Genomic DNA, 14,678 nt, shown 5'->3' on the forward strand with positions numbered 1-14,678 from the left:
GGGCCACTGCTCAAACCCTGTGCCCGGGGCTCTGCCCTCCGCCCCTCCTCACCCCGCCACTGCCCCCAACCCCCCAGCTCCGTGGTGGGCCCCTCCCTTTATTGTGCTCGCGGCCTCAGCTTGCTTCTCCTGTGTGAGCTGTTGAAGCCCTTGAGCCCCCGACCCCACTGCACAAGAAGATGGGCTGGCCGGTGGTGTGCCCCAGGAGTCAGGTGCTCTGGGCCTGTAATCTGGCCCTTCCTGCTCCAGGGCCCTGGGGGTGTCCTGCAGGGTGTGGGCCCAAAGTCCCTGCTCTCCGGCTGGGCTCTTCGTTGACCCTTACCCCTCCTCATTCAGCTGCCAGCATTGGAAAGGCAACACTCGGACTCCTTGCTGCTCACCCCAGCTGCCCGCCCTTGCCCCCAACCAGAGTGGCAGTGACACAAGCCCTGGGCTGTCCTCCTCTGTTCTGTTCTGTCAGGAGGGGGCTGCAGCAGGGCGGGGACCACCGCACTGCCTTCTCCCCAGAGCCTCCATGGCCCGTTCCTCGCTCCCTCGGTGCTCAGAGATGTATGCCAGCTGCCCCCACCTCCCTGACCCGGGGCTCAGCACTCCACTCCCTGCACCCCCTACAGACTTCACCCCCACTGAGAGGGCTATCGGGAGCCCAATCCTGGAAACCCCCACATCCGTCCTTTGTCCCACTCCTAGCTCCGCCTAGCAGGAACTCTGGAAGCAGCGCTCTCCATTGCCACACGCCTGTACCAGGTGTTTTAGGTCCCAGGGGAGTGTCCACCACGGCATATGTCCTCCAGGCCACAGTTTATTTATTTTTTCATTTTTTTCAAAGATTTTATTTATTTGAGAGAGAAAGAGAGAGAGAGAAAGCACAAGTAGGGTGAGAAGCAGAGGGAGAAGCAGGCTCCCCTCTGAGCAGGGGGGCCCGATGCAGGCCCAGGACCCTGGGACCATGACCCGAGCAGATGCTTAACCCGCTGAGCCCCTCAGGTGCCCCCAGGCCACCATTTAGGTCCTGGAAAGAACTGGGCCCAGGACCCCCAGTAGTGGGCCCCGCAGGTCCTGGGCATCTGCCTCCCAAATTGTCACTGGCAGACCCTCCCTCCCCACCCCGGCACCCCCAGTTTGGGGCCCATGTGCATATGCCAGGGTCTTCCCCACACAGGCCCCTCCCTGTGCGTGCCTGTGGGAGGTGGACCAGGTCTAACCAGGCTAGGGGCCAGCAGCCCAGGGTGATTTGGGGTGATGTGTGCAGGCCCTGCCAGGAGGGGCCGAGGAGGCACGGCAGAGGCACCTGCATCCCTTGGGAGGGTTGGCTTCCAGGGTGCTGGCCATGAGCCTCCTCTGGCAGGGAGCTCTGGAGGGTGAGGGACCACCCCACCCATGGCCGCCCGAGTGCTGACTGCTCTGGGCTCCTGTAAGGGAGGGGCTTCGGCCCTCGGTGGCCACCGCTTCCTGAGGACAGCAAGTTTTCCTTTTTCCCATGTCCAGCCCAGCCCGGAACATCTGCAGTCCAAACCTAGGCAGACAAGACTGTCTGCTTACCCTCGGGCCTTGAACCCCAGCCTCCAGTTGTTGATGGCTGTGGTGGGCAGGGGCCTTCAGCCCACCTAGCGTGTCCACTGAGGTGCCAGCTAAGGGAAAGACGGGCCCTTGTTCCCAAGGCCAAAGGAGGGTGGCAAAACTCTTGCTCACCTGGGAGCATGTGTGTGCATGTGTGTGCGCCTGGTCCCAGGCCCCCAGTGCATCCTGCCCAACTGGAGCAACGCTGATAAGCTGGCCATCCTACAGCTACTTCATATGAAGTGTCCCCGGAGCAGGACTGGTCCTCACGCTGGGCCCAGCCTTGGGGCACAGTCACAGAGTCCAGCGAGGACTCACGCTGCCCTTGCTCCGGGCCAGCAGCAGGGAAGCAGTTTAGGGTGAGAGTCAGGGACACTGCAGTGTGAGGCCCAGGAAGCCTGGGCAGCGTCACGTGCCAGCAGCAGCTGGGGGCCCCGCCAGGCTCCCCCTGACACACGTTGAGGGCAGGAGATGCAGAGCTAGCACCAGCACAGCCCAGGGCCCCGGGGCTTCGGGCCAGCACCCCAGGAAGGTGCCTGGTTCCTCTGCACAGCTTGATGGGCAGATGGAGAAGGGACTGCGGCACCCCCTCGGGGGTGGCACCTCTGGGACAGACAAGATGTGAGCTTTCACTTGCTTTTCATTGCAGAGGAGCAGGGACGTGGCGTCTCTCCGGCTGCACGCGGCCCGCCAGGGTGCCCGCTGCCGTCCCCAGCGCCCGCGACGCACCACCTACTGAGGCGGCCCCAGCGGCCTCTGACCGGGCTCCCAGCCACGCAGGCCACCACTGGCCACGAGGGCAGGTGGGTGTGAGGTACCCGGGGCGAGGCCGAGCAGGGCTGGACAAGGACGGGAGCAGATGCCCGCCCTGGGCACTCACCGCATAGGGCCACGATCAGCCGACCAAGGGGTGAATAAATGGAAGGCAGGAAGATCATTTTCTTTAAACACACACATAGTGAACACGAATCACACGTATGTCTCAGCTTAAGTGCACACGCCCGTAGGGGTTCCCGGGCATGCCCCATCCCTGCAGCAGGGCCCACTTCCCTGCCGGCCCCAGGGCCCTGTGAGGACACTCTGAGCCGTTGGGGCCCCTGCAGAGAAGGGTCCAGAACCAGCAGCGCTTAGGAGGCTGACCTGGCCCAGAGCCACTCTGTAGAAACGACCAGGTTGTCTGGCGGAAGTGAGTTTGGAGTGAACGGTCAGACACCCCCCCCGCCCCCCCCCCCAGCTCCTTTAAGATGTTCCTTCCAAGGTGGCTCCTCCCACACGCAGGTTTATTTCAGGGGTGAAGGAAGGGAGTTTTGTGCCCTATACACCCCGTGAGGGGTGGGCTGGGGCGCCGCAGTGGAGACTGGGTAGGACGGGGTGCAGTCAGCGTGTGGGGAGGCGGTGCCGCTCCACTGGCCCTCCCCAGCCCCCCTGATTCCGGGCGTGTTGTCTCTGAAGCGTGGGTTTCCAGGTCCCTGAGCTCAGCGGTGGGCACCGGGCTGCTCTGGGGTCAGCAGGCTGGGTCCCTGGTGCAGACGGCTCGTAAACTCGCAGCACGGCTTCACCACAGACCTGCTTTGGAATGACACGGTTCCCACCCCACCGACTCCCCAGAGAAACACGGATGGCCCCGCCCCAGCTCGTCCTGTTTGTGAAATAAACACAAGCATTGGAAGTGTCTGTCCGGTTCCGTGAGCCACACTGGCCTCCTCGGCTCAGACGCTCGTCTCCGGGGTGTGAATGACTTCCCCATTTTTCTCAGGCTCTGCTTTCAGGAAGTGCTCTACCTCCCGAGAGTCCACCCTCACGTCCGCAGGGGGCTTGTGGCGCTGCTCCTCCTCCTCCGCCACCGCTGCCACCACCTCGGGCCTCTTCCTAATGCACAAGAAGTTGCCCAGCACCAGCACGAGGGAGGCGGTCAGCACCTCGGCCCCCGCCAGGATAAACACGTACTGGTAGACGTGCGTCGCATCCAAGAGCTTGCCTGCAGAGGAGGGACCATGTTGGCTGGGCTGAAGTCGCCCCCAGTCACCAGCTGCCTGTGTACACTGTGCTGCTGGGGGACCCTGACCTGACCTGGACCCCCCCACCCCTGCAGGCAGCACAGAGCCAGAGGCTCAGAGGAGGTTTTGGAGCTGTGTGGGTGCAGGAGGCAGAGTCAGGGTGAGGTAGCCGGCCACGCTGCCTGTCACTGTGGAGGCCTCTTCACTGTGGCCCTCATGGAAGCTGCCCAGGCCCCAGAAGGGCCCCAGGACCACGGAGCACAGCCCTGGCGCTCTCGGGGTCCCCTGGGTGGGAGCCCATAGCATCTGCTGGAGAGACGCTGGCCAGGCTGCCCCCCTGGCCCACACTGTTTAAAATCCCACCCTGGGATATTCTCAGCCTTCACCAAGAAGAGCAAAAGCCCGACCCCCACCCTGGCTCTGAGCCAGCCCGTGTGCGGGGTAGCAGCACCCTCAGGATTCTCGCATGTGCCTGGGCCCCTTTCTGCGGGGGACTAAGCAGGTTCCTGGAGGCTCCTGACACCTGCTGACTGTGAGCTGGGCCCTCCCAAGGTGGGCCCCCCTCCCCAAGAAGGCTCGCTGCCTGCTGCCCTCCCCCTACTCACCTCCCGATGGCGGCCCAATGAGCACGGCGATGGCCTCCAGCAGCAGCACAAGGCCGATGGCACTCGAGAACTTCTGGGTGCCCACGATCGCCATGAGTACCTCAAACTGCAGGGCCCCCACCATGCCGTAGGAGATGCCGAAGAAGATGCAGAAGACCACCAGGCCTCCGTAGTCGCTGGCTGTGGACCCAGTGAGGTCCGTGAAGCCATTGAAGAACATGGAGAAGCTGAAGAGGTAGACAGAGTAGGGCCGCACCTTTTTAAGGCCCGTGATGAAGCCAGCAGTGGGCCGGGCGAAGATGTCGATGAAGCCCAGCACGGTGAGCAGGAAGGCAGCCTGCGTGTCGGGCACACCCAGGTCCTTGGCGTAGCTCACCACAAACACGGGAGGCACAAAGAGCCCCAGCACCATGATGGAGGCGGCCACTGCGTAGATGAGGAAGCCACGGTCCCTGAAGACGCTCAGGTCCAGCAGCCGCCGGGACGGCCGCTGGGGCACGGGCCCCGACCCGGGCACCGGCGCCTCCAAGGGCCTCATGAGCGCGGCGCACACGCAGCAGTTGAGCAGAAGGCCCCCCAAGATGAGGAAGCCGCCCCGCCAGCCATAGTGGTCCTGCAGCAGCTGCCCCAGTGGGGACAAGGCACACAGGAACACAGGGCTGCCCGCGGCCGCCAGCCCGTTGGCCACGGGGCGCCTCTTGTTAAAGTAGCGGTTGAGCATGATGAGTGACGGCTGGAAGTTGAGTGCCAAGCCCAAGCCTGCGGGAGGGGCGGGCGGGTGAGGCGTCGGCCAGCCCCCAGCCCCTCGTCCCTGTCCCGTTTTCTTCCCTAAACGGTTCTACGTGGGGGTCTCCAGGTGTCCCTATGGGGGGCCCGGTGTGTGTCCAAAGCCCCTGTCAGATGAGGAACAAGGGACAGACCGGCGCGAGGGACAGCCCACGGCCACCTGCTCCTCAGAGGCCCTGCCCGGGCACATTGCCCCAGTACGCCTGAGGGGCCAGCCATGGTCTGCCCCGCTCCCGGCTGGGCCCCACTCACCGGTGATGACCCCTGTGGTGAGGTAGAGCTGGATGATGCTTCTGCAGAAGGACGCGGCCACCATGCCCAGGGACGCCAAGAGGCCACCCATGAGCATGACAGGCCGGCAGCCAAAGCGGTTCACGCACACACTGCAGAGTGGGCCTATGGGGAGGAGTGGGGGTCAGGGTACAGGGCAGGGCCAGCCTCTCCGCACTCACCCAGGGACCTGGCCCCCAGCCCAGCTCAGCAGACACACCAGGCGCTCAGGGTGCAAGTCACACTTAGAGGCCTGCCCGAGCACAGCATGGTTCACAGTGGAATGTCCTAGATGCACGTGGCCTGTGCCCGGTTTGGCCCGATGGGGAGCCACGGCCGCTCCAGGGCTGCACTCCAGGCCCCCCGGAACAGGGGCTGCAGGTACCCGATGCTCCTGCCAGCCCCCCACCCCCAGGCCTTCCTGGAGCTCCTAACCAGAACCGCACTTGGTGACCTCCCGAGGTGACCACCGGACGTGACCACCCCTTACCTGTCCCATACAACATGGCCAGCAGGATGGAAGAGATCCAAGCCGTGTCACTGTAGCCGATACCAAACTCACGCATGAGTTCCTTGAAGAAGACGCTGACCGCCTTGGGGAAGGCGTAGGAGAAGCCCGTGATGACGAAGCAGCCGAAGAGGACGGCCCAGCCCCAGCCGCCGTCAGGGGCCCTGATGCCCGTGGGGCCCTCATCGACCACGGCACCACCCATGGCCAGGAGGGCGGGTCGTGCGTCCCTGAGGAAGGAAGTCAGGCTGACTCAATAGTGTGGCCTTGGCCACCGCGGGGCCACAGCAGGGCCCCCACTGCCCCCCCACCTGAGAGCCCCGCCCCCGGCCCTCACCTGCGCCCCTCACCTGGGCCCGGGGTGGAGGGTCTGGGCGGACCAGCAGCTGCAGCCCTTCCTCCCTGCTTCCCGCTCAGGCCTGGCCTGCTCACACCCAGCTGGCTCTAAAGGGCAGTGGCTTTTTTGGGCTCAGCAAGGTCTCAGGTTACCTCCTGAGGAGGACAGACCCCAGTGGGGACGTCAGCCCAGCCCAGCCTCCTCCCCGCTGACCCCATGTTGGGGAGCAGCCTGTACTTCCCACCCCCTGCGAGCAGGTCCTATGACGGGGCCTGGGGTGGTGTCCCTCCAGACCTCAGCTTGACGTGTCCAGCCGTGCTCGCCCACCCCCAAGGAACAGGGCTCCCGTGGTCACACCGCACCCCGAGTGACAGCCTGAGGATGGGGCGGGGGGGGTGGCGCTCTCCCAGGCTTGGCTGTGCGGGCTGGCAGGCTGGGAAGTGGACAGTCCGTGCCGCAGAGGAGGCCTCTGTGCCCTCTTGCCCCTCGCCGTGCCAGTGCTGGCTCCTCCCACCCACTTATCCTCAGGCCGAGCTCCCACGAGAGCTGGGGGTGGTCTCTGCTGCTCAAGGAAGGGGAGACCCCGGGTGGGCAGGAGGGCTGAGTGAAGGGATAGGTGGGCAGCGCCGCCGCTTCCATGCCGCCCACTGGAGCAGCCCTCTCCGCCTCCGGGCTGCTAAGGCAGCCGTGCCCACTGTCGGCCCGAGACCCTACAGCGGCCCTGGGCCCACTTCCCTCCCAAACCCCCAACTTAGCCCTGTTGAGGCCCAGCAGCTTGGAATGCTGGGACCGGATGTCCAGCCCAAGACCTTCCCCTCCCGTCTTCGCCCCTCAACTCCTCATCCTCACACAGAAGCCCCTCACCCCACAGATCCAGCTGGTGGTCTGGTTCTCCCCACCTCATGGGACAGAGGCTGTTCTCTGTGTGGGCGGGGAGGGGGGCAGCCCCTGGGCTGCTGCCAAGGATCCCTTCTGAGAGAAACAAGCCCCCATGGGGAGCGCTGGCCCACACTGATGCCCAGGAGCGCCCCTGCCAGGTCCCTCACAGCCCCCGTGTCAGGCCTGCCTCCACCCTGTCCCCTTTCAGACACAGTCCTCCTCCTCGACCTTGACCTTGCGGAGCCCCTGGGTGGCGCGTTTGCGTATGTCGGGCCGAGTCGGGGCGTAGCTGGAACCTGGACAGGACTTTGGAGCGAGCACAGGGTCAGCGTGGGGGGGAATGACCCCCTCCCAGCATCGAGGTTGCATGTGAGCCCTGCCCTCTGGGGACCCTGACTTGGCTGCCTGGGGGGCACCTGGACTCCGATTCAAGGGGTGTTGTGTCCAGGCAGGGGAGTGATTTTGAAGACTCTCCGGGTGATCCCAAGCGGCTGCTGCTAAGGAGGAGCGCCGTCTGAGGCCGGGGTCCCCAGGAGCCTGCTGGCTGCCAGGCCGGTGATGAGGCTGACACAGCCCAGTGGAGCAGCACACGGCACCAGCCCCCCTGCACCCCTGCCCCCGGGGAACCCAAGAGAGCGCCCCCCCCAAGGCTCCCTACCCCATGCCCTTTGGCCCCCCCTGGCCCCCCTGGCATCCCTGGAACCTGGGACAGGACTGTGCCGGGATCGTCTGGCCTCACCCCTGGGTCCTCTCCTCCAGGTGCCCCCTCACACCAGCCACGTGCCCGAGGCTGGGACGGGACACTACATGGGGCTGAATCCCGCCCCCAAAACACACTAGGTGGGTACAGCAAGCCACGGTATCCCTTCACCTCACTAGCGCCAAGCTTCAGAGGTCCCCAAGGTACACACAGCGGGGAAACTTAATAAAAAACCCAGAAAGTACATCTTAGGACTGTGTCATGATGCAGGGATACTGTCTAAGGCAGAAAGCACAAACCCCAGACGCAGGGCGGAGGACGGTGGGGGGCCGTTGTCCCCAGTCCTGGCTTGTTTGTGGTTGTGGGCTTACAGGCAGTCATTGATTTTTAAAAATACACCTAGTGAGCCGTGCAAAGGCCAAAGAGGGAAGTGTGCCTGAAACCCCAAAATAGGAGCTGCTCAGCTCTTTATATGCAGGGTCACAGAACCACCCGCGGCCCCCCTCTGAGATCTTGGCTGCCCCAGCCACACTTGCAGGGGAATGCCAGCCCCCATCTCCGCTGCCCACCAGGCCTTGGCCCGCCCTGGGGCTCCCGTGGTCTGTGTGGCTGCCACGGGAGGCACGGGGTGGGGGGCACAGTCCTCTCTCCGACCCACCCCTAGACTCCCCAGCGGCTCTTGAGACACCCCTCCCAGCTAGCCCCCAGCCTGGGGTGCCAGCCACACTAAAACATGCCCCTCCCCGTCTGTGCCCCACACCAGCCAGTCCTCAAAGTGAGGTTTCTCAACAAGGGGGCAGGTGGGGCATCTAGGTCTGCAGCAAAGGGATTTTGCCCAGCCGTGCTCTGCCCACATAGGGGGGCCGGGTAGAGAAGGGGTTGGGATTTCCAAGAACAACATGGCCTTGTCTGCCCAGCATGCCTTGGGGGAGGAAGGCCAGCAGAGGCATAGACTGGGGTGTTCCCAGGAGAGCCCTACGGCGCCCATGACCCAGGACAGGGGGAGTGGCCCCCCTGGGTGCTGGTCAGGGACCCTCACCGCTGCGCGGGGGGACCTGGTGCCAGCACATCTGTGGCGCACCCCCAGCCAGCTGGCCTTGTGATGACATTACCCTCCCGGGGAAGCATGCAAACCACGTCCCCAGCCCAGAAATAACCCGCCCTCTGGGCCTCAGAAAGCTGATCTCCCTGGTGGGGTGTGTGTGTGCCCGCTCCTGGGTCAGGTGAGGCTCCGGGAGCTGCCCCCCCCAATTTCCCAGAGGTCCCACCGCCCCAGGCAGCTGGTAACCGAGCAGAAGAAGGCCCAGGGAGGAACGTGCGAGGGGACCCCTCGGAATGCCCCGTGCAGCAGGCCACACGCTGGAGGGCCCACTGTGCTCTCCCGAGTCAAGGGCTTGTGCCAGCTTCTCCCTCAGGGTCCACTGGACTGTGGACCCCGGCCCCTGAGCCAGCCTGGCCTCCTGCCAGCCCTGTTCTCCAGCAGCATCTCCAGCATCTGCCCTCCCCCGTGCCCCCTCCTCTGCCCGGCCCACCCACCTGCGTCTCCACCTGGGGAACCAGTGCAGAGCGCACGCAAGCAGCCCGACTCCTCACACCGCCGGCCTCGAGCCGCCCCACATCTTCCTGCATCTGCCTGCCCCCCCAGACCTCTGTGCCAGTGGTCCTCGCACCCACCTTGGGTCCTGGGTGTCTGGCCTGTCAGGTCCCCTAGGTTCAATGTGCGGCCTATCCCAGGTGCTCCGTAGCTTCGCCTTCTGAGGAGCCTGGCCAGTTATCTAAGTAGACGTCCAGGCCTTGGAGACCAGCTCCAGGTGGGCGGGGCGTGAGGGGCAACGCATTCCTTCCTGCAGCTTCCTGCACCAGGAGGCCTGGGAGACTCGCCTGGGCACCAGAAACACCTCATTGTGGCTAGCAGCTGGCTTCACCTGACCCACGTCCCCACGGCGTGAGGGGGTGCTGATGGACGTGAGAGCGCCTCCCTTCAGGGGCAGGGAGAGCCTCCCGGGCCCCTTCCTTCCTCTCCCGACTGCCCTGTTGTGCAAACGGGCCACAGCTTATCCCGATGCCTTTGTCCGCCCGGGGCTCAGACAGCGCCTCTGGTCAGCGTGCTTGTCCCCCTTCCCGGGCCGGCGCAGGGCCCCAGATGCCCCCAGCCGTGTGCAGAGCCGACTGCAGGGAGGAGACGTGGGCCTGGCCACTGCCCCAGCATGACCCAGGCCTGTTAAGCGCAGCCTGGGCCCCCACTTCCATTGACCACGAAGCCCCCAAGGCACGTCTGGTTTTCTCAGAGCGCTCCTTGCAGTGGCCAGTGGAGCGAGAACGCTGGCCTGTCCGTCAGACGACACCACACTGGGGCCAGCCCCCCTCCAACACTGTGCCCCATGTGACAAGGACGGGGCCAGGGCCCTGTGGAGGGTCGTGGGCTCACCCTGTCAGGGCACCCTCCTCTAGAAGACTCCGCGGAGCCAGGGAGCAGTAGAGGCTGGAGCAGGCCCCAGCAACCCCCCAGCCCTGGACCCTGCCCATCACGTGGCCACCTTGTCCCTCCTCGACTGCCTGTAGCACCGCCCCCGCCCCCCCCCCCCCAAGCCAGAGCGCTAAGGCCAAGGCCAGGGACGGGTCTGTGCATCCCAAGCCCTACTAGCCAGCAGGGGCCCCTCCCACCCCACCCCACTGGGCTGGGTAGGGGTCAGGCCGCCTTGGGCGGGCTGGAGGGGTGTGGGAAGGGAGCAAGCTCCGCCCGCCCTGCCGCTGCTGCTCGGCCAGGGGACGTGGGGGACGTGACCACGCCAAGGGAGGAGCCGCCGCCGTATTGCCTGGAGTAGGCGCTCTCGGCGGGTCCGCTACCGTATAGGCGGCGCCCGGGGTCCCGGAGCAGCCCTGGGCACCAGTGATCCCCTGGCCCCTCCCACGGCCGAGCCCAGCCCACAGGGTGCACCCAGCTCCTCGACACGACCGCGCCGGGAAGGCTTCTCTGCACCGCCCATTCCCCAGATGGGGCCGCGCCTGCCCGGGCAGCAGTGTAAGGAGCCCCAGTCTCTCCCATCCCACCGGAGGCCTGACCCAGAGGTGCCTCAGATGGACCGGTCACTCTGTGAGGCAGGCGGCACCTGCTGGACTCCCAGCCTCTGAGGACCACTGGCCTGGGCACTGCCAGGACGCACCCTGGGCCAAGTAGGGCCTGGCCGCAGGGACAGCACAGGCCCCCGTGACACACCCTGGCCACTGCCCGGGAGGGCACAAGCCCCCTTCTGTGGCTGCCCCTCCGCACTGAGGTTCTAGCGGGGGTGTGGGGGGGGGTGGGGGTGTGTCAGGGCCAGGTTGACTCCAGGGCACCAGGCCCTGCCCAAGGTCACACCGTGTCAGGCACAGCCTGCCCTGGGCCCAGCCTCCTGAGGCCCATCCCAGGCCCCTGGGCAGGGAGGCTGCTCACCTGCCCCAGCACTGCCAGGTGAGTCCTCAGAGCCCTCAGCAAGGCCTCCGTCACACTGTCCCCGACAGGCCACCCCTGTGTCTGTTTCCGAGCCTCTCCTGCCCAGTGTGCGCTTCTGACGTGCAGCACAGCGCCCCTGGGATAGAAGGGCACCGGCCTCTGGGCTACCCTCTGTCCCTCACCCGGATGCCCAGCAGCCCCGGGAGCCGTGACCAGACTGCTTCCTTTCCCCTCAGCCCAGCGGCCACAGCCCAGTGGTCGCTCCAATACCCAGGAGCCTGTGTTGTCTGCCCATTTTTCAGATAAATAAACTGAGGCCCCGCCAGGTTTTCCCACGAGCCTGGCAGAGGGAGGGGCCCCCCCTAACTGTCTGCCCCACACCAGGGGCTGGGGACCGACACCCCAAGGTGAATGTGTTGGGGGGTTGGGGGGTGGCAAGAAGCCGGAGGAGGTGAGGGAGACGCAGGGCCCCACCGGCCGGCGAGTCGCCGGGAGCACATGCTGCCTGCGCCCCGGTCAGAGCTCTTGCCACCCGCGAGCCCGCTCGGCTGCCCCGTGCAGCCGCCTCCGGCCAGAGCCCACCCCCGAGAGTCACCAGCTCGGGGCGCATGGGGTCGCGGAGGGGGAGGGGGGGGCACGGGAGGGCATGGGGGCCACGAGAGGGCACGGGGTCGCAGGGGGGCACGGGAGCATGGGGCGTACGGGGGACACGGGAGCGCGGGGGGTAAGGGGGGCACAGGGGGCTCCCGGGGGCCCCTCGGGGCGGGGAGCGGGGGGAAGACCGGAGGGGAAGGGGCGAGGGTCCCGGGCCCGCCCCGTGAGCATCCGCGCCGCGCCTACCTGCCGCTGGGCGCCGCGCTCGGTTGGCCTGGCTGCCGGCCCCTCGGAGCTCCGCCGCACGTCCCCCGCGCGTCACCGCCGCCTGGCACCGCCCCTGCCGCCCCGCCCGGACCCCGTGCCGCGCGGGAGGGGCGCCCAGAGCTCTGGCCGGGCGGAGGGACCCCGCCGGGGAGGGAGCTGCGCCTTCTTCCTGCGCGCCGGACCCGCGGGCTCCGGCCTCCCCGCGCGCCCCTGGAGTCCCCGCCGCATCCGAGCCTCGCTCCTTCCCGGGACCGCGGCCCGAGGGTCGTGGCTGGGCAGCCAGCTGCAACCAGCTGCTGTTTCCCCTGGGGCAGCCAGAGGGCCGGCGGGTGGCCGCCAGCCCGGGGTGCTCCGCATCCTGGCAGCTGGGATCCCAGCTGGTCCCAAGTGAGGTGCCTCTAGCCCCGTCCTCACCGGTCACCCGTCACCTGAGAAGGGCCAGCCCAAGTTTGAGGATGTGCGGGGAGTCAGGCCCTTGGTGGCGGCCTTCGGCCGGGAGCACAGGAGCACCTTCCAGCCTCCCACTCTGAAATGATGCTGCAGGTGTCCTGGACTACCTACGGGGCACGCGGAGCCCACCGGGTGGGGGCAGAGTGACTCCTCCAGGGTAACGGGCAGTGGGGGGAGGAGCAGTACCGGCCTCCTGGCCATGCCCTGAGATCTCCTGAGATGCCCAGGCCACCCGGGCCTTCTGCCTTCTCTCTGGGATGCTGAGAGACCACACCCCACATGCCCCCCTGCTTGGAGCCTGACCACCATGGGAGGACCCCACACTCCCCACCAGTGATCGGAGGGGGTGCCTGGGATTCAGCCCTGTGCCCCTAGAAGGGAAGGGGCATCGCACCTCCAGCTAGGAGAGCTGGGGGCGGTCAGCCAGGGACACCGTGGTCCTGCAGGAGCCCTGAGGAGGAAGAGGACGGTCCCCCAGACCCAGAGCCCCTCAGTCGTGGTCTTCTGTGCGTGTGTGCCCTGGGGCCAGCCTGCCAGCAGAGCCTTCAGGGCAGGGGCTTTGACAGGGGCTGGAGTGGAAGGAAGACTGGAGTGGAGGGGGCGGGGTGATGACAGCTGGTGTGTGGGGGACCAAGTGGCCCATAACCAGAGGACCATAACCAGGGGTGCCCAGCGCGGGAGAGCCTCGGTGGCCAGGCTCCATGCTGCACACAGCCCCATGGGGCCCCATCAGCTTTGGGCTGAGCCCCCTCCCCTGCGATCCCCTGGACACTTCATTCCTCTAGGGTGGTGCCTTGTGCCCTGCAGCTCCCCAGGGCAGGGGCACCCAGCCCAGGCCTGGCCCCACCACCTGTTCCGGGACGGTGGCCCTACAGCCCAGGCTGCCCTTTTCTGACGGAAGGGAGTGAAGGGCCAAGGAGATGCAGCCACCCTGCCGAGGGGGTGGCTTTGCAGGATGGCCCTGTCCTGGGCGAGGGGCACTCCCCGGTGGCCTGATCTGTCCCTGGCCCTGCCTGGACTCCAAACCCTTGAATGGTTGCAAGTCACAGCTTTGGGCCCTGCAGCCTGCTCTGAGGGCTCCAGGGCTGTCCCCAGCACACTGCCCAGCCAGCTGCAGCTCTCAGGGGACACACTCCACCTTTCTCAAGAGCTGCTCCATCTGGAGATGGACCGGAGGAGGGGTGTCTGCTCAGGCACCGTCTGCAGCTCATCGTAGCCCTGTCCTCCTTGTGCGTCCAGGCAGAGGATGGGAGCTGGGCTCTGCTGCCATCTCCAGAAATGACCTTGGACACCTGGAGGGACCGTTGAGGGCAGCGGCCACAGAGACGGTGGAGGAGCGGCCACCCACCCGATGGACAGGACCAGGGCCAGGCCAGGCCAAGTGAAGGGAGCCAAGTCACATGACAGACATCTGGGCGGACCCACGGTCCCCTGCCCTCCTCAGGGACCCGGGGGCACACCTGTCCCAGGTGGCGCTCACTCCCGCAGCTTGGCACCTGTGGCCACACCTCCCCCTCCTGCAGGGTGGAGAGGCCACTTTCAGGTGGAGCCAGGGGTAGAGGACCCTTCCCCAGCCAGGCAGCCTACCCAAGGCCAGGGCTTTCTAACCGCCCCCTCCCACCCGCTGCCTCTCCCTGGGCCTTTACCTGGGATCTGTTCAGGCTCCCAGAAAAATAAACATAGCAACCGCTTGGCTGGCCCGGGCTGTGGACGGAGGCGGAAATCGGCTGCAGAGGCCAGACCCCAGCCCAGCCTGGCATGACTCACCTGCAGTCCCCGCCCAGGGCGGGGGTTGGGCCTGGGGGTGGGGGTGAGGGGTTGGGTGGTGTCTGTGGGGAGGCTGGGGTATCTGGAGATTGAGGGCATCGGGGGTTGGGGTGCCTGGAGGCTGGACACGGAGCAGCCCCGAGTGTCTGGGCTCCCCATGCCCCAGCCTGTTGCCCTCCAGGCCCTGGTCTGGCCCCCCTATGCTTTTCTTCCCCCTTGCTCCACTGCCCCTGCCCTCCACCTCACAGGTGCCACAGACACTCGGCTGCTCTGTTCTTCCCCAGCGGTGGAGCCCTGGGGTGGGCCTGGGGGAGGTGGGTGGAAGCATCCACGCCCCCTCCTCCCCACAGGGTCCTCCTGGACCTGGGCCCTCCAGGTTCCACCTGCCTTGTCCCTGTAGCCCCGCTGCCCATTCCTGCCCCCTCCGCTCCTGGAGGGCCCCCCCACCCCCGAGCCCAGGCAGCAACAGACGGCTCCCCCTGTTCCTGCTCCATGTCCCTGGACTCAGAGGCGGTGTCTGTTTCC

General features: G+C 66.4%; 3 protein-coding genes across 10 annotated transcripts in view; 2 read left to right on the forward strand and 1 right to left on the reverse strand.

Annotated features, from left to right (window-relative positions):
- CSNK1D (casein kinase 1 delta) overlaps nucleotides 1-3,229 on the forward strand; it is a 34,435-nt gene extending 31,206 nt beyond the window's left edge. Inside the window, exons 9-10 of the mRNA XM_038546245.1 lie at nucleotides 2,210-2,363; nucleotides 3,013-3,229. Coding sequence (XP_038402173.1) covers nucleotides 2,210-2,299 — 90 coding nt within the window. The 3' untranslated portion in view covers nucleotides 2,300-2,363; nucleotides 3,013-3,229. The remainder of the gene's footprint in view (nucleotides 1-2,209; nucleotides 2,364-3,012) is intronic.
- Nucleotides 2,820-14,125, reverse strand: SLC16A3 (solute carrier family 16 member 3). Of its 7 annotated transcripts, XM_038546241.1 has the most exons (7): nucleotides 11,916-12,002; nucleotides 9,317-9,523; nucleotides 6,077-6,218; nucleotides 5,709-5,956; nucleotides 5,201-5,344; nucleotides 4,163-4,921; nucleotides 2,820-3,538 (listed from the first exon to the last, which is right to left on the reverse strand). In XM_038546241.1, the coding sequence occupies exons 4-7, from the start codon at nucleotides 5,929-5,931 to the stop codon at nucleotides 3,270-3,272; spliced, it is 1,395 nt and encodes a 464-aa protein (XP_038402169.1). In that variant the 5' UTR covers nucleotides 5,932-5,956; nucleotides 6,077-6,218; nucleotides 9,317-9,523; nucleotides 11,916-12,002; the 3' UTR covers nucleotides 2,820-3,269. The 7 variants fall into 7 exon arrangements, with proteins under 7 accessions (XP_038402169.1, XP_038402165.1, XP_038402170.1 ...); XM_038546237.1 differs by lacking the exon at nucleotides 6,077-6,218; XM_038546242.1 differs by lacking the exon at nucleotides 9,317-9,523 and having other exon boundaries at nucleotides 11,916-11,931.
- Nucleotides 3,388-9,084, forward strand: LOC119876620. 2 transcript variants are annotated; one of them, XM_038546248.1, is made up of 2 exons: nucleotides 3,388-7,311; nucleotides 7,391-9,084. In XM_038546248.1, exons 1-2 carry the CDS (start codon nucleotides 6,280-6,282, stop codon nucleotides 7,400-7,402), a joined length of 1,044 nt encoding a protein of 347 aa, XP_038402176.1. In that variant the 5' UTR covers nucleotides 3,388-6,279; the 3' UTR covers nucleotides 7,403-9,084. The 2 variants fall into 2 exon arrangements, with proteins under 2 accessions (XP_038402176.1, XP_038402177.1); XM_038546249.1 differs by having other exon boundaries at nucleotides 3,388-7,266.
- Nucleotides 14,126-14,678: the final 553 nt, after the last annotated feature.

Source organism: Canis lupus, chromosome 9 (assembly GCF_011100685.1).
Source record: "Canis lupus familiaris isolate Mischka breed German Shepherd chromosome 9, alternate assembly UU_Cfam_GSD_1.0, whole genome shotgun sequence".
In the NCBI taxonomy this organism is placed as follows: Eukaryota; Metazoa; Chordata; class Mammalia; order Carnivora; family Canidae; genus Canis; species Canis lupus.